Raw genomic sequence first — 22,483 nt, 5'->3', positions numbered from 1 at the left:
CAGACTGACAAATACCGCAACACATTGAACCTATCGGCTCAAGAAAGTCTGTAAACGTTCTTCAAGGAGAAAGGGTAGCGGGTTAGTCGTCAAAATCGCTTCAATCAGCCATGAGTAAGACGCATCCACCAGAATTGAAGAAGTAAGTATGTTTTTGTATTATTTTTCTTGTGTATCTGGGAGTTATTTGGCTCAGAAAATTTCAGAAATCGTGACAAAGTGTCGACGAGGTATGGACAACAGAGTTGTTGCCAGGTGCAGGTTGACGGCGTCGATTGCCTCTGATCTCTCGTTGAAAATTGCAGTAATATCTTGTGGAGAATTTTTCATGATTATAGTTGTAATACATGCCTTAAAATAAACATCTTGCTTTTGTTCTTTTGGAAGCGATTGGGATTTGAGATTTGTCACAAGCTGCTTACTTTTTTAAGTTTGACATGTGAGGTGATCAGTGCATGTTGCCGAGTCTGTGACCAACGAATCTCATCTGCTTTTTTTCAGATACATGGACAAAAGACTATCTTGTAAGTAAAATAATTTCAATCAACTCACTCACTGTAGTCTGTGCATATCAGAACCGTTGCTGGCTCAGGCTAGACCACAGGTAACCCAGGCTCACTGTTTGTGTCAAGGTAGGAGGCTGATGGCAGCGTCGGGGACCGATCGACCCTCAATCCAGCACATTTTTTTTGTGAAAATCCAATCCAGTCGCTAAATAAACACACTGGGCTTGTACAACAAAAATAACTCTAAACCATGAATCCACTTGAGCAGCTCCAGCTTGAAATGTGAAGCCAGCTGGCTCTGTAAAACTTGTATGTTAACCCACTAGAATGGCGGCCCAAAACCGTTGGAATCACAACTGGTCCAATTTAAACTGGCACTGAGCTCAGGGCACCAGATGACAAGTATGATAAGTCCCCACGGAGTGAGCGGAGTCCCAGATTGCTCAAAGGTAAAACTCACTGTCCGACTACACCCTCGGGATTATTGGCCGGAATCCATTCTTTCCCAACAGCCAATCACGCACCAAGATGAAAAGAAAAAATTGAATCCACCTATTCCTGAGGCTTTGCGTTTCAAGCTGGAGCTGCTTTAGTGGATTCAGGGTTTAGAGTTATTCTTGTTTTACGAGCCCGGCTCGTTTATTTGGTGACTGGATTGGATTTTCGCAAAAAAAAAAAATGTGCTGGATTGAGGGTCGATCGGTCCCCGACACTGCCATCAGCCTCCTACCTTGTCTCTCTACTATGAAGGGAAGGTGAAGAAGAGTATTTTTCCTAAAACTTTGTGTACATACTAAGGACAACAACAAATTGCCACCTGGTAAGTTTCATTGATTTTTATTTCCATTTTCAAGCAAATTTCCAGACCTTAACTTCACCCCATATGTTCTCTATTTAACCACGTGTACACGACACAAACAGTGAGCCTAGGTTACCTGTGGCTAGACAAGCAATGGGAAGCCTGTTATTTATACATGTATATATTTACATACAGTGAAACAGTCTCTGGCATTTGTAAAAGAAAGAGGAGAAAAATGAAAAGATGGATTGAATCATTTCCAGTCTGCAGAGTATGGTACAAGCTTTCTTGAGTTGCTTTGCTTGCTCAAGTGCTTATTGTGAAAGCATTCTATGCTACAGTAGGTAAAAGAGGGGCAGTATTAGTACAGCCATGCACAGAACAAGTTCTTGATCTCCTGCTGTAGTCAAGTGCATTTGGTTGGTACAGATGTAAAGGGACCAAAGAAGAGCTTTGGAGAAATAGGCTGCTTCATACCTTAACAACCCAGTGCACTCATCTACTTTGAAGCAGCAGCCACCTAATGATTGTTTCACAAATAAACGAATATTTAATAAAAATTAGTGGAGGACACACAGCAGACGCCAGGGTGGCAAATTCCTAATCTGCCCTAACTAGAGAATGAGAGTTTCTGTTGACTCTCAAGGAAGTAGAACAGGTTTAGATGTGACATTTAAACAAAATGTTTTAATTTTTAGTGAAAATCAATGGTGGCAGACATGTAACTGGAGTACTGAGAGGATTTGATCCTTTTATGAACCTTGTGTTGGATGAAGCAGTGGAGGAAGTATCAGCACAGGAAAAACATAACATTGGAATGGTGGTAAGTGATGAATAACTAAAGTTAAAGCCAAAATCAGTCAATATTTTAACACAGTGAAGCATTGTTTTCTTGTCAATGGCAAAATAAAGGAATGCAAATTTGGCCATTCAGTAGACAAAAAACACAAATGTTGTGCAGAGGTTTCACCAAGAGCTGGTTACTGGTCATCTAACACAGTCTACAAAACCTCTTACCACCTCTTATAAATTTGGTCGTAAGCTCTTGTATTTGGATCTCACCTTATAGACCCTTTTCTGGGGACAACTGCTTAATATATTATCCACAGCTACTCATGGAAAAAGTTAATGAAACCCCTGGTTATGTGGCACAATAATGTGGTGTTATCAAGTGGCCACAGTAGAGTTTCTTAAGTTGACATTTCCAGTTATAGCCCTTTGCCAGAGTGAAAAAGGCTATCAACACCTGTCAGTCAATTCACAATACTAGAACTGAAGTTCATATCTGTGATGAACACTGTACTTATCTTCCTTAAGGTACAAGTAATCTTAGTTTGTATCATCAAGCTTATTGCTACATCAAAGATATTTTTTAATTGCACCTTTATGTTATCAAATACTCTATTTAGGTTGTATGTTATGTGATGTTAACCATTAAATGTTTGAGTTTCTCTCTCTCCAGGTAATCAGAGGAAACAGTATTGTGATAATGGAAGCATTGGATAGAATATCTTGAAAATACTTAAACTACCAGACCAGCTCTCTCTAACTTTGTTTTTATAAATATACTAACCATTTTTCCTTGTAAATATCTATGTGAGTGTGTGTGCAAGTTGTTGCATAAATGTTTTATTGTTGCAGAAAAATATTGTTTATGGCTCTCATTCAGAAGTTTGTTATAAAGCTCTTACACAGAAAAAAAGATTAATGTCATTAGTACAAATCTGGTATTGTTACACAACATTTAATCTGTTTTTGTAATATTTAAATGATTAAAAAGGAAGCTTTGGTTGTATTCAATGGGTTTTATTTGTGGAAAAATTCTAAAGGTTCTAAGGTGGAATTTTCAAAACCCTTGTGTCAATGCATCATTTAAATCTTTGACTCCCAGGAGTGAACAAGACAGAATATCTTCTTACAGTATCAATACAAAAGCAATGAGATAAGTGATGAGAGTAAAGAAAACTGTAAACAATGGGAATATTAGTTGATCCAATTATGAATTCTCCAAACTAACATCATAAAAATTGTATGGCAGAAAGTATGGAGAGTTACTATTTAGATCTTGGGAGTTAAAGGGTAACAATCACACTTCCTCGAACTTTCCTGGTCCGAGGTTAAAAAAAATTCTGACAATACAACAACTTTAACACCTTTTTCCTCAATAATTTATTTTGTTTGATTAAAAATATAATTTACATGGTACAACTGACATGGCAAGGAAGTCCTTTAAAACATTCTTAGTTTACAAACACTAATGAAAAATGTGGTTGGGAGACTTTTGATCTCATCAACATCAGTCTCCCCATATGTCAGCCATTCGCATCTTTTCTTCTTGTCTTTTGGCTGGGGAATATGAAAGAAAAATCCAGTTATGAAGTAGTCATGGTGTTAGGTAAAACAACTTGCTGTATTAGCAGCAGTTGTTTCACCAAAAGATCTACAAAGTGTGAAAACTGAGAGTTTGACAGAGTTAATGGTTTATTAAAACAGTAATTTCCAGAGTCCTTTCTACCCCTTTGCACAAAACAATTATCCCAGAGAAGTCCCCCATATGTCAAATGTTGACTTACTTTTTGCTTCCTTGAGTTTTTCTCTCTCCTTAGCCCTCTCCTCTCTGGTCATCTTTGACTTTATTCCAAGTGCTCCTGTAACCATCCTATCAGCAAGGAGCTTACTAGTCTGTGGTCTTTCCTTGTATGGCTGCAGCAGGTCTGAAAGATTTGTCATTTATTCCCAGAAATTAGTAAAATGTATTTTTAGTGTGAGGGTTAGAGTCTATGGACAAAGTGGCAGTTTGTTCCTTGTTAGTTCTGGACAGAATAAGGAGAAAGTTATTGTAATGACATCACTTAATGGAGGTTTCGCCCCATTCACATTCACTGTCTACTACTTTTCTCCTGCTGAAGCAAATCAAGTTTGCCCCACCTTAAATAGTTTGCTTTGGAATGTTTCAACCTGTTTCCTTGCCACAGAGCAAATTCCTTTTCTGTTGAAAGCACAATATACTGTGACTTACCTGAGCACCAGCTAGCTTTTTTCTTTGATTCTGTTGTTCCTTCACTAACAGGTCGCAGTTTCATAAGTGGACCTGAGCATAACTTTATGGCATCTTGAGCTATAATAACAATTTGATAATTAGATAAAGATTTATTCATTAAAGATTAGATATCAATTGTATTAACAATGTACATGGATTGAGTAGCATCAACAACAAAAAAAGGGAAGTGTCACCATCTTTCATCCTAAGAGGCCAAAACAAGATGAACAACTTCACATTTACTTGAAATTTCAATTCTCTTTGACTTCTTTAAAAAATGTAATTTTCCCTGACTTAAATTGAAATTCCCTTACTTTTTCCCTGATTTTAGAGAATTTTATTTTTCCCTGGCTCTTTCCTGACCTTGAGACAACAACACATTAAAATTTTCCATATTAATTTTGCTTAAAAAAAAAAAAAACTGAACACATAGCCCAACCCCAGGAGCTTGGTAAAATTTTGATGATGATAGCAAAACAAATTCAGGTAAGGACCCGAGTTTACATTAAGAAAATTGTCTGTTGGAGAGAAGGTGGTTATCCTGATACAGTTTTGATCAGAAGAAGGGCACCAATAGACTAGCCAAGAAATTACATTTGGGAAATGCATAGCAAGTTACACTAATTTGCAGGTGTAGACATGGTGTAGATCAATCTAACCTGTATGCCGACTTGAAAACACAGCTAGAGCATGTGTGTCATCCACCCATTTTATGTCAAATCCTTTGCTTCTAAAAATGAGGATTAGTTAAGTACTCCAAAACTTAAAATTATAGATAACTAATTGGGTTTATTCTGTACCAATAACAGTACAAATTTGAGATGTTCTGAATTATTTGAACTAGATATGTTTTTGGAGGCAACCCCATCATGTTAAACAATTTCATTCACTTTCATTGATTATTCTGAATTCTAGTAGATATACATTGTAAGTGGCTAATCATTTGTACTGTTCGGTGAAAAATTAAAGCACAGAAAAAGGTACAAGGTTCCGTAACTTACATTGTGGACCAAGGAAGAAATTTTATATGTGATACATATCTGGGTTCAAATAGAGAGGGAAGATTTCAAATCAAACAATTTTTTTACTTTAGCTAGTTGTACAGTGTTATACAGCCTGCTAAATTGACCAATGGGGCTTGTCTTTGGCTTTACCAAGTTGGCGAGTGAGTCAGAAAAAACTGTTTGCTTTGCAGAGAAACTTTCCCACCCTAAAGGCTTGATATGGTTTCTATTTGAGCCTAAAAGGTGGAATAACTGATGAAATTAATTGCCAAGATGTATTTTCTCTTGGCTCTTAAAGCCATGGTTAAATTACATGTAGATCCCTAGATCTATGCAAATTACCTGAAAGAACTCAGAGCTTGCATCAGGTCTTGAGTCTTTAAATCAGCGGAAAAGTTGTAGATTTCCACTATGTGTCCAAATTCTGAGAAACATTTGATCAAAGTTAAAAGAAATAGAAAAAAATTACACATAGAAATGACAGGTGTTAATGCCATGTGAAATAGCTCTACACTGTGTTACAATCCATGAGATTAGTGATGAAATGACTAATGACTGGTTTGCTTTGGTTCTGACATTAGGTCTGGCTTCAAGTTTTTGCTGAGTCATGGTTTCTTGATCTTGAGCAAGACATTAATTTAGTTGTCACCATGCTTCACTGCACCCAAACATTTTGACAAGAAAACTGATGGATTGCTGGGAGGTAACCTTTTGATGGACTGCTACTGAAACTGGCATGAATGTGGCAAGATGAGCCTTGTGTCGGCCTTGTGGCTTATAAGCTGACTTTTCACCTTTGCCATGTGATGAGAGAAGCCACATCATGGTTCAAATAATTTAGTGTCAACACTCATCCTACTAATTAATACGAATAGAAGTAAAAAAGCGCAAACCTTCATCATCTAGTTCAACTTCCTTTGGCACAAAGGAGTAAAAATCAAACTGAGTCTTATGAACCTCAAGATCAGCTTTTCCAGTCAATCTTGTTAGCTAATTGATGGACAAAATAGGTTGAAAGAAATTATTATTAAACACTTGATATAAATACCAGTAACAATGAAAATAACCTAATAGTATTTAAGTGTGAGATTAGGTTTAACGGATATATCAAGCATGTCAATCTAGGGCTTGCCATCTGTGCAAAATTCGTAAATGATAAATGAATTAAGGGCCTGTGCTCTGACACGTGCTATAGGATAAATTACAACAAATAGTAGTTAAGATTAATAGAACTTTGGCACACCAAATCCTACTACAAATAAATCTTACATGTAGCTACAAGCTACAAATTTAAAGCCTATGCAGTAATTGTAACTTCATTGATCAAGCAAGTACTGCTCAGGAACTACCTTTTCAAAAAGTATTTCTTAAAATTCAACAAAGTCAAAAGTTATGTTTTAACTCAACTGTAAAGTGCCATGTTCTTCCACTTCTAACCAATGAGGTTCATGAATACATACCTCTTCAAGGTGCTCTGGATTGAGACAATCTCCACTCTCATTAAAATTTGATTCCCAGTCGTCATCATCATCATCTTCACTATCATTGTCATGCTTTTTTATGGATGATCCTGTTTGAAGCTTACTTTGAGTAGATGATTCTCTCTCAATAATCTTACCACAGGTGTTAAGATCTTCTGTATCCCCTTGTTTTGAGGATTGCTCCTTGTTTTTTGATTTTTTATGCTTTTTCTCCTTTTGTTTGGAATCTAAATTTTCATCTTTATCACTCTTTTCTTTTGAATTTTTCTTGTCTTTTCTTTTTGTTTTTTCACCCTTGTCCTTGGATTTTGATTTCTCTTCCTTACCATCCTTATCCTTCTTTTGTTTCTTCTTCTTTGTTGTCTTATCATGCTCCATCTCCAGTTCACCAACATTTTCCTTCAACTCTGCCACTGATAAATTTGAAACACTATGTTTTTCTTCAAGTACCTCCTGAGCTTTTTCGCCTGTATTTTCAGTTTGAGCATGCAACTCTTCAGTGCACTCACTTAAATGTCCTACATCTGAATTAAATCTTTGTGAAGCTAAATCCTTTTCAAGGACCAAAGAGGTTGGACTAACATCCAAAGTGCATGATGGGTGATTCCCACAATTTTCAGCATGTTCATGCACTGATTTTGAAGTCATTTCCATTGATCTTATCCCTGCTTTGTCAGTGATGTCCTCCTTACTCATACTCAATTGACTACAAACCAATTCTTTTTGTGTACCATCTTCACCTTGTTTTACAGTATGCTTTTTAACAGACAGACTTTGGTGATCAAATTGAACATTCATTGCATGCATTTGTAGACTAGGTTTTGCCACAGGCACATCAGTCATTGCACCACAAGGCTGTAAAAATGCTTCATCAACAACAGAACTGGATTCCACACCCTTCAAGGTTGCTTCTGATTGACTTCGATCATCCAAACATCCTTTGTTTTGTACTTTTTCCTCTTGTTGATCACCACCTGGATCTGTTAAAATCCTATAGCTTTCTTTTTTAACAGAATCATCAAGATCTATAATTATATCACTTCCATTATGAAGTGCAGCTGTTTCACTCCTTGCTTCATTTGCATTCTCATATCTGCTCAAAACAGATATTGTAGGCTGGTCATCAACTGGTAAATCTAAGTCAGTGGGACTTTCCATAAGTCCACCTTTGGTCTCTGCTTTTTGTTTGTCGAAGGGAGGATCATTAACATTTCCTATAGAAATGGAATCATCCTTGTGTGATTGAGTTTCAGTTTTCAGTGGGTTTGAATTGTTTGAATCATTTTCTCTTGAGTCAATAATGCCTTGATTTTGCTCTGAATATACAATTTTCTTGTTCATTTGAACACAACTGTCATTTTCAGTGTCTACTGTAACAGTGCACTTGTCCATTTTTTCTTTGCAAGTTGTTCCATTACCTGTTGTCACGAATGTCTGCCAAAGATCATTTTCCAAAGCAACATCTTTGTCACAACAATTTTCCTGACCAAAAGACGTACTCTGGCTGGAGGTATCTGATGTTTGATCTCTTTCATTGATTACTTTTGCCAGTGAACCATCTGATTCTTCATCAAGTGCTCCATTGGAGCTCTTAGGAAATTTTATCTTGTTATCACTGTTGGGCAGACTTAATTTGTTTGCTTCATCCCCCATACCTCCAATTTGCAATGTTTCATTTACAAACAAATCCGATGACACATTTGTAGATGCGTGTTGCATATTACCCTCCAAATATGTCCTTTTTATTCCTGCTACAATGTCATCCACCAGTCCTTCATTACTAAGAGGTATATCCTGCTGTAGCGTATTGTTCAGTTCGGATCCATACCTTTGACTGCACTGTTTTTTCTTGTTGGGGTCATCTTTTGTTGCAACGATTACACCATTGTTGATGCTACTATTACTCTTAGAAATTTCTTCATTTTCTGTGATGTTGGTCGAAGATTCTAAAGTAGCACTCTCCTTTGTCTTGTCATTCTTTGCTTTTCTCAGTGCTCCTGGTACATACAGCGCCTGATCTGGCTTCTTTGTACGCCTACAAAAATAATGTCAAGCACAAGAATGACACATGTATATTTGTATTGGCTGGTTTCCAAACAAATGAAATGTCTTTAAAGTCATGGACATATAAAAAAATCTACACTGAACGTCCTTAAACAGGCAGAAGAATCTTTTTATCAACTGGCTGTATCAATTTTCAAGTACTTGCTAAGAACTTCTGGGCTGGGAGAAGGATATCAAATAAATGCTTTTTTCCAATTTCTAATTACCTGCCTCTGCCTCTCCCAAAGAAGGTCTTTTCTGCACTTGACTGGGATTGAGTCATCTTGTGAGAATCTCTATAAACCAAATAAAAAATAGTTTGCAAGGCTCAATAGTACCATGCTTATCATAACCTCATAATTGGTCTCTCCAGTTGTGTAATGTGTAGTTAAAGGAACACAATGCCCCAGAGTGCTATGAGGCTGTTTCCATTGTCACATAATCCAGTGTGCTGAAGAGTTCTAAAATACTGAGAATGTCTGCAACATTTTTCTAAATGTCATTGTCAGAGTTATAAGGTGAACCTGGAAGGATGGGAAAATTCATGTAATTTTACACTGTCAGTTTTTAACCAGATAACTCAGACATAATTTATAAGTTCATTCAAGTAAATCAACAAGGCCCTCAAAACCCAGAGGAGATGGATGAAACAAGAATATACAAATGGAAAGTGGTTAATTTTCCCCATAGCAAGTTCACCCCTGATCACCATTGCAAGTTTGCCTCCTCAATTAAACCCAGAATATTTCCTTGTACACATGTGCAAGTCTTGAAATACAAAATACATACATGTATCAATATGAAAAAAGATGAAACTATTAACTTAACTCAGTCAAGTGGCTAGCCTCATGAGGGTCTAAGTACATAGAAACCTACAATAATAGTGTCTGCAAAGACTGTTTTTATGTAATGCTGTTGAAGTTTTAGGTCTGTTCAAAGTTCAAAGGTACAGTGTAAGCTGAAATAACTAGTTCTTAGTTCTTAGAAATTGCTGTGAAAAGAATCACAAAATGTGTCAAACCTTTCAGATTAAGACTGGAGAAAAGTAGGGGCTTTGCATCACTCCTGCATTTAGTTGTGTGTTTTTAAACATGAAGGCGCGCTATAAAAGGAGCCTTAGGTCCCACTGGACCATTTGTCAATCAACTGTCGTGTGATGTAGAACTCTTAGAGTCAAGTCAGCTTGAGCTACAGCTACTCCAAAGCAATGAACAGCAGGCGCATTCCTCAAATTGTTTTTGTCTTCATCACAATACAAGAAATTTTGAGATTTGTATTTCCTTTCTCCAATGGAAACTGTCTTTATTTGTGGCGATAAATTTGAGATCAAAGTAGGTGGTTCACATGCCCGGGTTGGGGGGGGGTACTGGGGGGGTACTGCCATATATGGGCTATATAGGTATGTGCCGCTGTGAAGGGTATGGTTTTCAAGCAGTTTACTCTAGGATAGGGTATATAAATCAGAGCATTTGGGTTTAGAATAGGGTATCGTTTTTCAGGAAACTGATCAGTTGGTTGAAGATTTTATCTAGACTAGGGAAACCGGGAATTGCCACTCAAACATATAAAAAATCAAATCGACAAGTTGAAATTTACGCAACTCAGCCCCGGGAGTAAAAGCAAAGAAAGTGTCAATAGATGGCTATCATAAAACAGTACTGGACATTATTAACTGTCAAAAATCGGGATTCAGATGGAAGTTGGTGGTTTTAATACTGGTTGAAACTAAACAATTTATTGTTCCTTATAATGGTGTACGTGCGTGCTTGGCATAGCTCAGCCCCAGAGCTCAGCATGTAACTAGCAACGCGACCAAGTTGAATACGGGGTTGAAAATCGAAAACCTGTATCCAAAACCCGTCCCAAATTAGGACTCATTTAGGACTAATCTTCGAGACTATACAAGGAAGGTGGACTAGCTTTTTTGTAACTTAGAGAAAGAAGGTAAATGCTTCTTTTTTTTAGCTGGAAAACAGCTACTCTAGGATAGGGGGGTTTGGGGAGTTTACTCTAGTATAGGGTAGCAAAATTCAGCTGAACTACCTCTAGTATAGGTTAAGGGTTCCAGGGTCCCAGCAGCACATCCCCGCGCCCAGAAATCCTAAAGTACCCCCCCCACCCGGGTTTGCACATTACCTCATTGCCCCCATGCTGGTGGAAGTAAACAATAGATATCTCATTAGCTCCTTTTGTTCGTCTACCAGCATTTAAATTTGATCCGCACACGTCAACGGTGAGTGACAAATGAGCCTAGGTCTTCCCAGGGAAGACTTCCTTATATAAAGCGCCTTTGTGTTTAGCACAGCTTGGAATTTGCATGTTGATCAAATTTTGTTACAAGTCAAAAGATTTGAAGGCAAACTGGTGAAGGTGGGGTGAACTTGTTAAATGTTAAGGGGGCAAAGTCACTGAGGTGTTATGGGGCAAACTTGTAATAGGACAGATTCACCATGAACTTAATATAGAAATATATACCCTTATATACATTCAAAAACTGATGGGGGATCAGAAAAATGACAAAAAAACTTTGTTCACTTGGTAGATAACTGTTGATTCACAATATACCACTAGCATAGTGGCTTATTTGAAACTTGTTCCTTCAACTCTAAAGATCTTATGGACAAGAATATCCTCTTCTCTCTTTCAGTTGCAGTAAAGTTCTCAAATATCAATTTTGAGAATTTGGTTCAATATCAAGATAACACCCTCCAGCTAAAGGGCACAAATTTTACAAACACATACCAGTAGGCTACTAATTACAAGGAGGACATACCAATTCCACAAAAGACATGATCTGTTAAAATCTCACCACAGTTCGTGCCTTTGTTTGATTATTTGCTCTCACTGGTAAATTACCCTATCTGGGGTGAACTTCCAATGACAATTAACAAATGGTAAACACTACAGCGTACACTATTGAGTTATGGATGCACGCGGGAGGTGTGTTCGGCATGAAAGAAGCGTAAGAGTCGCGCGAGGTGATAGCCGAGAGCGACTCTAGCTTCTTGAGTGCTTAGCAAACCTCCAAAGTGCATCCATAACTCAATAGTGTACACTGTGGTGTTTACCATTTGTTTTATAACATAACATTGATACATTGAAGCTAACGAGTTCCCTTTTATTTAACAAATCTTACGTGACCAGAAAAAACAAGCACGCGTGGAAAAATAGTCTTTGCATTTGCTCACGTCAGCAGCGTACACCTATGGGCAAATGAGGGATGCTAAATTGACCAATCAGAGCGCGCGCTTAACTTTGGTTATGTTATAATTAGGGATAAAGGGCCGGGTTAGTTACCATCTGAAAAGGAGAACATTGAGAATACCTTTCAGAAGTGAAGTAAACTACAGTCCTTCTCTGTCTTCCTTGCCCAACTGACACTGTCTGAAGTCTGGAACTTTCTCCTATAAGCTGATGAACGAGGAAGCGATAGTGAGGATCCAATGGAGGAAAAACAAGAACAGCGTTATCTCCACAAGAGTTCCAAAATGTTGTTATTTCTTCCTCTACTTGCTCCAGGAATTTTAGCTCAATGGCTGATCTGTACCGTCCATTAAAGTGGCACACCATTAGACATACTAACCTCTCATTTTTCTAGAAAGTAGATTTAAGTATTTCATTGAAAGCTACAGATACAATTTCTTAAAAAATTATCTCTCCTTAACAATTCGTTCATGCTTTAGCGTGCACTATCGAGTTATGGAGCACGCGGGAAGTTTGGAGAGCATGAACGAAGTGTAAGAGTTGCCCAAGGCGATAGCCGAGGGCGACTCTAGCTTCTTGAGTGCTCTCCAAACTTCCCACGTGCTCCATAACTCGATACTGCACAGCTGAAAGCATGAACCAATTGTTTTAGAACATAGCCAGTGGAATTGTGCATCAAAATCCGACGCGAAAAACGGACAACAATATCAGTTGAAGCGAATCGTGACGGCGCTGATGCAGAGTCTCCTTTTCCTTTGTTTTTCTCTTTTTCTGCCTCATTTAAGAACTCTAGCCCAAGGGAAAAGGTCGAAACATTGTCTTCGTTTTCGGACTAGTAGGCCGAGTTTCTGTTTGTATCCATTATTGTCGCGAAATCTATTATTTTTCCCCGCGCTAGCAATGGCCGCCCACGCGAAAAAAAAAATTTCTGGCGAAGTCGGATTTGCTGACGCTATCAACGTGCACTATCGGGATTTTGAGCACACTTACGTACAATGAATTTGATTGCGCGACTCTGCTAGCTATGTTCTAATTATAATTTTGGAGCCTGATTGTTCCTCCAATGACCAGTAAAAGCAAAATAATTTCCTAGTCTAACAGTATAATATTATCTCAAGAGGTCAAGCCATGTGGCTCACATCTACTCATTCCAAGACCAAAGACTGCCACCCTTCAAAAAGTTTCAGCACAGAGATGCTCTTTAACCTGGGACAGTCTGTCAAACGAGGCTGAGCAGGTCACTAGTTTAAACAATTTTCATTCAATAATGAATTGAATAGGATCTATTGTAAATATATATGTAAATGTGTTGGTCAAATTAACTCTTTATTAAGTAATGATAGTTATAGTGCTATTTCATTAATCGTAGTTGGAGTGCACGACTCCTTGGGAGAGCACCGCCTAGTGATGATGGATACCTTAAGTAAATAATTAATTAAAAGTTTTCATTCAACCCAGTCAATCATTCATAATGATCGATCGCATTGCTCTTTATGTTACTTTTTATATTACTCGCAATCTCAGCAAAATCCTCACATATCCACGAGAAAAATTCAAACAAATTCCCACCCAAAACAATCCAGCGACTGGTGTTAAATGTCACAACGCGCTTTGAGGTCAATGCTAGCAATTTAACTAAATGATGTCAGCTTCCGGAGATGGTTGCAGCAACTGCCATCTTCATTGCTTGTAAAATTCGCGAGACTTATCACTGTTGAAAACCTTCCTCACCTCATTTTACTTCTGATCTCCAAAACTGATCAACACCTGGTTAAGCGACGAAGCACTCTTAAATTAAGCGAGATACTCTTGTTGTCGTTTTGATTTTAGGGACAACAAAGCGGCCGCCATTTTGGATGGAGTTTTCTATATATATGTACGTCATATATGTCACATTATATGGGTACCAATGCTAATAAGCCTCTTCATCCAGGTGGGGTGAGATCATTAATTTTGCACTTGTACATGTTAAATATGATTAGAAGGCTGCTTTCTGGGGCTTAATGAGACTGTCAGTGACTAAAGCCATAGTCCAGTCCTACAACTCTCTCTGCAGTACCCTCCACATCTGTCAATGTTGGTCAAAAAGTTTTTGTTAACCCCCTAGGTAAATACTTGGGAGTGTAAGAGAATGGGCATGTTTCAATCTTAATTTTGACCCCATTTGATTATAAATCAGGCAGTGGAGTCAATAGTTGTTTGACTGGAGGACTAGGAAACACGGTAAAATGTTACATACATACATACGTTGATTGACCACTCCCCATAGGGGCTTTTCAGGGCCAATTCCCACCCCAGGGGAGGACATCCATCACACAGTAATCTCGTGCGTGGGAAATTGACGTCTCCTACCCCTAACCCTGCAGGAGACAGGACCTCCATTTATTCATCCCTATCCGGGAAGACTAGAGTATCTAACCATTTCTTGGTATAGAAAGGTAGCATATTCTTCTCACTCGTTTTAAGACCTCGAGTGTTGGTCCGGCCAGGGCTCAAACCATCGACCTCCTGCACAGCAGTCCAGCGCTCTATCCATTGAGCTAACTGGGTGGCGGTTAATGTTCCAAAGTTCTTTGGTGAAAGGTCATAGTTAACAAGATATTGGAGTCATGGATTGAAATATTGGTCAAGAGTAGACCAACTGAATCCTTTTTTTCACTCATATTCCGATTTCCCTTCCTTAGCAAAGCCTTCACTCCAAATTCCAACATATCCCAAAACAACAAAATGCACCCTGCTAAAGATTGCATGTGCCAAAATCCAATTATGATAATTTTCTTAATTGAAGGGCACCCTGAAGATTTGCTGTTTCTGACTAAATAGAAGTCAAATAATCCTTCCGATCTCATCTTTGGTGTTTTTTTTTTTTGATAAACTTGGAAAATAGACAGTACTACAACAGACAATCTACAGGATGAAAAAAAAATACTGATTAAAAAAAGACATGAAACAACAAGAGAGACAGTCTGTTCAAAACTATCGATGGATCAAACAAAGCAAAGACAGATATAACTTTATTTTCAGTCATATATAATTGTCAACATCCTGACTTAAAATTAAACATACAATCCATTTTAGAGGACTTGACTGAAATAGTCAATAATGGTTTCATCCTGGAAAATAAATAGGTTAATACGCTACTTACATAAAATATAAATTTACTTATCGTATCATGAACTTCAAGTCGAATTACCTGATCATCGCTTAAATCTATGATGCAACTTCACAACAGATAGCTGTAGTCAGGCTCTTGGCGACTGCATAATTTTGCTTTATCATGTGGGTTTATTATGAAATTGGCCACTGCAGATAGTTCTTGAAGCTGGCATTTTGTGCATTAGCCCCTTGTCAGAATGAATAGAGGAAGAGCTAACACTTGAAATGTCAGTTCTAGAAACTCTCTACCATGGCAAATTTACATTTTAGAAATTCAGTTGGTAAAACAAAATTATCTTGTAAACTACCCACCAATACAGCACTACAATTTTCTTAAAAAAAAGTGACCCCTTTATCTTAGTAACTGCAGCCAACTTAAAAAGAGGGCAAGAAAAAAAGCCAGGATCTGATTTGGAAATGGCTTCTTCATCCAGCCCACTTGCAAAAGGAAAAACCAGTTGTTGCACTAAAATACATGCTTAAATAAACCTCTTGCCAATCAAGTAGATCAGGAGCTTGCGTGCCTTTAAAAACTCTTACATCTCAAGTTTTTCTCACTTTTTTTCCACACCCTGGTTTTTTTTTTTCTTGCCAACTTTTTTATTTATCTCAGTTAATTGTGAGCTTAACATGTGCTAGACAACATGACCACTAAATGTTTCCATCTGCTAGCTGACAATAGATACATCTAACATACAGACTGAAGAAATTTAAAAGTGTTTCTTTAAACTATAGTCACAAGACTACTAAGCATGCAACTCTCTCATCGAATAACAGACTACAAAGTGTCTACTGCAAGGACTACGAAGAGACTACAAAGTATCTACTATCTACAGACTACAAAGTATCTACTGCGAGGATCGTGCACCATATGTAGACCACAAAGTCTTTAAGAAGCTAGTTTTCTTTCAGAAAAGTTTTTCTTCTGCATAAGGATAACTGGTATAATTATGGTTGCCTGAGCAGCAATCATTTCTGTTATTTCAAATGAAATTTGTTAAAACGGAAACTAGTAACAGTAAAAAGTGGAGTCCTGCCTTTCCATGATTCCTCTTGTGAATACTTAACCCATCCCTAAGTGCCTGGCATCTAACTTCTTACTACATCACCCCTGAATCAAACATAAAGATTGCAAGAAATGAAATGATCACCAACTAAAGAAGCTCTTGATTGCTAAACAACTTCTTCCTGTCAGCACCTTAGGAAATGTATAGAGAACAGTATGGAGAATATGCATACTGACATTAGGGTGTAAACGGTTAGCACAAGTGACTTTTGTTTCATTTCTCCTGAAAGTAGTACTGCAGAATGAAACATAGAACTTGAGAATAAAGAAAACGACCACTAACTGAAGAGGCGCTTCATTTTTAAACCATACTCACCTTGTTAGTTTTATTAAGAAATGTTTCGAGAGCAGTTTGGAGAATATGCGGGCTGATGTCAGAGTGTAAAGGTTGAACATTACAGTATCAGGCCCCAGTTGTTCTAAGGTGGGATAGTGCTATCCATCGGATAAAACTATATCTGGTGGATGATGCTATACGTTTTGCTATCACTTATCCATCAGATAGCAATTTATCCATTGGATAGCAATTTACCCATTGGACAGCATTATCTGCCCATCGTACAACTGGGCCCTGATGTATAGGATGCTCATCTCTTAAAAGCTGTCACAAAAGAAAGAAAAGTTAAGTAGGAACACAGAGAACTAACAGGTAATTAATTAAAAAGGACAACACAAAAATCCGTGCTTGGAGAGCCATGTGATATTTATTTGATAATGATTTTGGTGGACTTGATGAACTAAATTTCACGTGTATTCTGTTTCTTTTTACACACTAAGGGTATTGTTCTACATTTTACTATAAGCCAGGATATTTTAAACAGGCTTTTATCTACCCTATTTGACATGGTTTTACCTACCCCATTTGCTGTTAGTGACACAGTTGCTGCAAAGTGCAACAATTATATCTATCTTCCCACTTTTGTCACCTGCTTGCAGTGTATTGATATTGTAAAGAAAAATTACAAGTCATTCGCCTCGGGGGGTTGAAAGGTTGCAGGTTTATTCACACCTTAAAGAACTTATTGACATCAGTAACCACTCCTGTCTAACTTTAAGCTGAGTTTAGTTCATACTTAATGATGTTTTAAGTCTTACATTATATATCAACTGATAGCTACAGGCTTAAGCGTATTTACATTCCTGAAAAATCAGGGTCTCTTAAATGACACTCAACTGTACATCAAATCAACCATAAAACTAGCATCTGGTACTCTGTACAGTGAAAGAAAACAACATCTGTAAAAAGAAAACAAAAAAATAATTTTCACAGTTGAGTCAAAATGGCAGGAAGGTTGTCATTACATTACCAGTTACATTTAATGTGCCTAAAAATGGGTAAACAAAACATACTAGCTAAAGAGGTCCTATAAAATACAATGTATATCACCATGCAGTCAATATGAGTTCTTTTTTCACTAACTTCTTGTACTATTCTTCTTTGTTTTTGCAATAAGAAATGTGAAAACAGTTTCCTCAAGGATAATTGATGACATGATTCTGAGAGGGAAAATTAAAGTTTATATGGAATAATCACCTTATTCTGTTTGCTCAGGGCCTTGGGCAGTCATCTGTACTCTGTTTGATTCAGGAGCAGGAACAACATTACTGTATGCATGTTCTTGGGCACCGTGCTCCTGTGTTGGAACCATCCCTTCCTGGAAAACCTGATTTTCTCCATTGTCCTCCTCTTGAACGATCGTGCCATCCTCATTTGTTTTTGTTATAAATCTACCACCATTGCTGCGACGTCTTCGGCATGCATGCTGATGTCTTGACTCATGGAGATATTTCTAACAAATACATGTAACTCTTGAAGATAAATAACATAACACTGCTTTTTATCTTAGTTTACAGTTTATTTGTGGTCCTAAAGATACCACATTCAATTGTAAAGTTCTTTCAAATTAACTACAATTTTTTTATTTTGATAGCTCACAAGGTAATTCAGCAACAGACCTAGATCAATCTAACCTTTCGAGTTTTGGGTATTTTTCCTTCAGCTTCAAGCTTTGCTCTTGCTTGCCGTCTTTTTATTATTCTATGGTACTGCTTTGCATTGACATATAGTGGTTCATCCAAAGTTTCCATGGCAACTGGAAGCCTCTGAGCTCCTACAGCCTGGCCATTCATCTGTTACAATAAAAATAATGAGAAGTTTGAAAAATAAGTTGAGGGAAATCTCAATCCAGAGATTTATGGTTCTTCATGCTGCTTCATAGCTGGAAAATTTCATAGTCAGTATAGGGTTATTTCAGAAATATGTGAACACTCATACATGCTCTCTTGAAATTTCAAAGTTTAATGTGCCTGACATCATCAGGGCTCAACCCTAACCGTAGCCAACTAGCCACAGACTAGTAGAAATTCAGTTTTAACTAGTGGTTTTCGATTTCCACTTGCCAGTTTGGTTGGTAAACAAACTGAAATTGTTGTAACATTTGAGCTGTCACTTGCCACTTGGCTAGTAAGTTGAAAAGTTAGTGTAGAGCCCTGATCATCATTCTTTGCCATCCACTATTTCAGTGAACATTCCAAAAAGACACCAAATCTTTCAGTCCTAGTAAGGTCACTAACAAATTATTCCAGGCACCGGTCTGCAGTGTACCTTTAGCAACACAAAAATTAAAATAAGCTAAAGGAAAAAATCAAATGGAGAGCTTATCCTTATTCATTGTCCACTTCCTATCAGTTTAAAAGCTTAACCATCCACTCGTAATGTTGGTCGAAAGCAAACTGTTTTTGAACTGCTTACCAATTCCAATTCCAATTCTTTATTTCACACTAAAAATGACTTTTACAGGGTTTATATTAAAGATAAGAGAAAGAGAATAAAATGAAGGTAGATTTATTGATTGATTTATTTATTTAGCTTTGCCAACCGGCAGGGACACCGCAACAGCTTGCACCAATTACTGCGGGCCCGGTAAACCCACCCATCCCACCCCAGGGTAGGACATCCATCACACAGTAATCTCATGCGTGGGAAATCAACGTCTCCTGCCCCCAACCCTACAGGAGACGGAACCTCCATTTATTCGTCCCTATCTGAATGCCCTATCCTATCCGTGCCCTATTATAGGGCGTATATTTAAGGTAATATTTGGCCATAAAAATAAGGTTGAGATGTGCACGGTGTCCAAGGTAACAACGAGCTTCCTAGTTAGACACCATAATGGTCATAGAAATAACAGCCTATACTAAGAATAAATCAGCAGTAAACTAAAGTAAAGCAAAATAATCAAGTTTGATTATAAGCAAAAGTTGGCATTTCCATTCTTTCTTAAAGGTATTATAGGGCATATATTTAAGACTGGTGGGTATGCTTTTAACAGATCTTTGAACCAGAGAAATTGAATGATGATTTTCCCATGTTAGTGGATACTCTTGGTTTGAAAGAATTGAAATTACTAGCAAATCTTGTATTATAATTATGTTTTTTACATGCTAGGGTCAGGAAATCAAGGAAGACATCTGAAATGCTATCAGTTCTATTCTTAATCTTATGTGCAAGGTAGCATATTCTGAATTTATATATACCATCTAATTTTAAAATTCCTACCAGTTTATAATAGGGACTAGCACTCACTAGCATGTGCAAAGAAGATGTTACGGAGACATTTGTTCTGCTTAATACAAAGACAATTTAGTTTAGTTTTGGTGGCACAGCCCCAGGAAATAATACCATAGCTTAAATAGGGTTAGATCAAAGCACAGTATATTTGTTTTAGCATATTAAAATCTACCTTCCACTGATACATGTAGCTGACAAACTTCATCATATTTTCCCCACATTTATTTAAGCAATAGAACACATAAAGCCATGTAGGATGCTGGGAGAACATGAGGAAAGCTAAAAAACATGAGCAGAAAGGGAGTGATTCATAAGCTTTCTGAGTGTTCTTTCAATACTCCAAGTGGCTTTGTCACAAATTTAAACAAAATACTATTAATCCAGCAGCCATTTATGAAAGTGGTCTATCGAGCCCAAAAAAATGCGTTCCTTTGCTTTTATGACATAACTAGTTACTTGTGGGCTTGATAACATGATAAAACATCTTCTTGGAAATTGAACTGACCAAAGACAAAGCATATATACTATGTCCATTATGTTACAAGACAGCATAAAAGTGATAGAAAGTTCTGCGTACTGCCTCATTCCAATTGTACTAATTCTTCTTCATTTGGTACTGACTTCAGTATGTCAGGAATGAATAAAATACTGGGCTATGTTCACTGTTAAGCTGTTGTTATATATAAAAAATAAATCATATTTTTAATTTTTACTGGAGGGCACACTTCTTGGAAGTTGTTGATTATTCTTGTTATTCAAGATTATTCAACGTATTCAAATTAACTTTTACAATGCAAACCAGTGATTTAAAAAAGCGAGGCAGCCTTAGGAAAGCGAAAATATCAGAGACGTTGCCTGTAAACCTTCTGTGACAAAACAGATGTTAAGATATAGTCACAGTTTTCAGTTTAATTTTTCGATAACTCTCTCGATGGAAAAGGCGGAAAACTTAAAACGTATTTTAAACACAAGAAAAGTAATCTACGTTATTTAATCAATCGTTATGCGAAAAAGAGCGATGAATTGGGATTACTTTCAAACAAAAATACACACATTGCTGACATCAGAAAACAGCTGTTACGTTCATTAACATTCAAGGCACAAAAACTACGGTTATCGAAAAATAAGAGGGCAGCTTTTAAGAAAAACAGGCCGCTTTGAAAATCTCTTTTCCCTTGATACAACAAAATCTCTGACATTTGATTATTATGTAAAAATACATCGATATAAGTTCCTTTTCAAATGCGTGTTCACTCATTTCAATACAAACAAAGGTCCAGTCATGCACATTGCCAAAGCTTAGACCAATAGGGACGCAGTTCCAGCGATATTTCTCGATTGGACGGTTTTAAATTCACGACTTACAGCGACGGGTTCAATTTCTAGAGACCTGGTAAATTCTAAAGTTCATAAAAATCAACGATGTGATGGTTTTTATTCGTGGCCTATGCGAAATTTCAGTACGTTTGGCCCTCAAAATGGCGCATAACAATAGCGAATGGACCGCGTCTTTGGAAGAGAGATCGAACACGAGTCGACAATATCTCTCACTAATTCCGAATACAACATGATTTCTATTGGACTAAAATTCTTGTTGAGTGTGAAAAGCTATTTAACAGTACTTACCATGGTTATTTGTCCATTTCCATTAGAAACAGCAGTTGTGGTTATTGTTCCGGCCGCAGGATTAAATTCAACAGGGTTCGCCATAAACGTTCTCTGATCAGGACTTCCGAACATTTGTAAGGCATGTTGCTGCGAAGGATCGACGATGTAGAGACCTTTTCCCTGATCAGGCTGTATGAGATTTACTGTAGTATGCGATGCAGGGACCGTGTGAGTGACTGTCGCAGTATTCTGCGCAGCGTAGTTTGTCAGTTGTGGGGAAGTTGGAGCTGCTTCCATCGCCATTTTTGAAGTTTCTCCTAGCCAAACTCATGAATATTTGATTGCTAACCAATGAAATATGATAAGAGACTGGGAACTAAGTCCTAGATTCTTCTATTTCACCTCTCAGTATCGTTTCTGTTTCCTTGCACAAATACGGTGGAAAAAAAAATTATATTACTTAATGACGAAAACATTAACCTAGAAAATCTGTAAGAGTTAGGGTCTTATTTCGACAGACATTCTCACTTTGACATAGCTGGCACACATACCACAATCACAATTCATCACAAATGCAAGTTTTCTGTAGTGTGGGGATCCTCCTTTCGCAACCATTACCTTCTTTGTTATTTACAAACACAAAATTTTTAACAGGTATTTCCGTATTTTTTTTAATCATTACTAAACTTAGGTTGTCATTGTGAAAGTAAATTAAATGACCAGCCCTTATTCTTCCTTGAAAGCTACCATCAGTGCATGTCAACATTAAATTTTTTCAGGAGCTTTTTTTTATCATACTTGTATATAGGATAAATTTTTACTCCAACTCCTTTACCCTTTATTCCAAACCATTAACTACCAGTACATGTGACCAATCTCTCTGAGAAAAGTGACATGTTCTTAATTAAAAAACAACTAATTTCAAATGATAAGGTAAATTAAGAAATGTCATGCATCAAAGTTAAACAATTTAAAATAAAATTTTCAGGAGTGGCGACACTGCTG

General features: G+C 37.3%; 3 protein-coding genes across 7 annotated transcripts; 1 reads left to right on the top strand and 2 right to left on the bottom strand.

Moving 5' to 3' along the window:
* Positions 1-6: 6 nt before the first annotated feature.
* On the top strand, positions 7-3,100 carry LOC111331790 (small nuclear ribonucleoprotein G). The gene is made up of 4 exons (XM_022936976.2): positions 7-142; positions 502-524; positions 2,004-2,128; positions 2,768-3,100. Exons 1-4 carry the CDS (start codon positions 111-113, stop codon positions 2,819-2,821), a joined length of 234 nt encoding a protein of 77 aa, XP_022792711.2. The 5' UTR covers positions 7-110; the 3' UTR covers positions 2,822-3,100.
* Positions 2,661-13,976, bottom strand: LOC111331787 (uncharacterized). Of its 5 annotated transcripts, XM_088748529.1 has the most exons (11): positions 13,809-13,974; positions 12,199-12,467; positions 9,101-9,169; positions 6,810-8,865; positions 6,243-6,339; positions 5,692-5,773; positions 5,005-5,075; positions 4,325-4,423; positions 3,879-4,019; positions 3,594-3,651; positions 2,661-3,398 (listed from the first exon to the last, which is right to left on the bottom strand). In XM_088748529.1, exons 2-10 carry the CDS (start codon positions 12,441-12,443, stop codon positions 3,602-3,604), a joined length of 2,910 nt encoding a protein of 969 aa, XP_088604655.1. In that variant the 5' UTR covers positions 12,444-12,467; positions 13,809-13,974; the 3' UTR covers positions 2,661-3,398; positions 3,594-3,601. The 5 variants fall into 5 exon arrangements, with proteins under 5 accessions (XP_088604655.1, XP_088604663.1, XP_088604647.1 ...); XM_088748537.1 differs by lacking the exon at positions 2,661-3,398 and having other exon boundaries at positions 3,447-3,651; positions 5,005-5,072; positions 13,809-13,976; XM_088748521.1 differs by lacking the exon at positions 2,661-3,398 and having other exon boundaries at positions 3,447-3,651; positions 13,809-13,973.
* A 1,088-nt stretch (positions 13,977-15,064) lies between these two features.
* LOC111331792 (nuclear transcription factor Y subunit alpha) lies at positions 15,065-22,483 on the bottom strand. The gene is made up of 4 exons (XM_022936977.2): positions 21,497-22,483; positions 18,271-18,429; positions 17,834-18,089; positions 15,065-17,535 (listed from the first exon to the last, which is right to left on the bottom strand). The coding sequence occupies exons 1-3, from the start codon at positions 21,779-21,781 to the stop codon at positions 17,835-17,837; spliced, it is 699 nt and encodes a 232-aa protein (XP_022792712.1). The 5' UTR covers positions 21,782-22,483; the 3' UTR covers positions 15,065-17,535; position 17,834.

Source organism: Stylophora pistillata, chromosome 1 (genome assembly GCF_964205215.1).
Source record: "Stylophora pistillata chromosome 1, jaStyPist1.2, whole genome shotgun sequence".
Classification (NCBI taxonomy): Eukaryota; Metazoa; Cnidaria; class Anthozoa; order Scleractinia; family Pocilloporidae; genus Stylophora; species Stylophora pistillata.
Note: the sequence above shows the minus strand (reverse complement) of the source record. Positions and strands in the feature narration are given on the sequence as shown.

Excerpts from the sequence above, each read along its gene's own strand:
- LOC111331792 (XM_022936977.2), bottom strand. The coding sequence starts at position 21,781 with ATGGCGATGGAAGCAGCTCCAACTTCCCCACAACTGACAAACTACGCT. Across the intron at positions 18,430-21,496 it reads GAAATGGACAAATAACCATG|ATGAATGGCCAGGCTGTAGG; the intron begins GTAAGTACTGTT and ends TTATTGTAACAG. Across the intron at positions 18,090-18,270 it reads AAATACCCAAAACTCGAAAG|AAATATCTCCATGAGTCAAG; the intron begins GTTAGATTGATC and ends TGTATTTGTTAG.
- LOC111331790 (XM_022936976.2), top strand. The coding sequence starts at position 111 with ATGAGTAAGACGCATCCACCAGAATTGAAGAA. Across the intron at positions 525-2,003 it reads CATGGACAAAAGACTATCTT|TGAAAATCAATGGTGGCAGA; the intron begins GTAAGTAAAATA and ends TTTAATTTTTAG. Across the intron at positions 2,129-2,767 it reads AACATAACATTGGAATGGTG|GTAATCAGAGGAAACAGTAT; the intron begins GTAAGTGATGAA and ends CTCTCTCTCCAG.
- LOC111331787 (XM_088748529.1), bottom strand. The coding sequence starts at position 12,443 with ATGGTGTGCCACTTTAATGGACGGTACAGATCAGCCATTGAGCTAAAA. Across the intron at positions 9,170-12,198 it reads GTTTACTTCACTTCTGAAAG|AGATTCTCACAAGATGACTC; the intron begins GTATTCTCAATG and ends TTTGGTTTATAG. Across the intron at positions 6,340-6,809 it reads ATCCAGAGCACCTTGAAGAG|CTAACAAGATTGACTGGAAA; the intron begins GTATGTATTCAT and ends TCCATCAATTAG.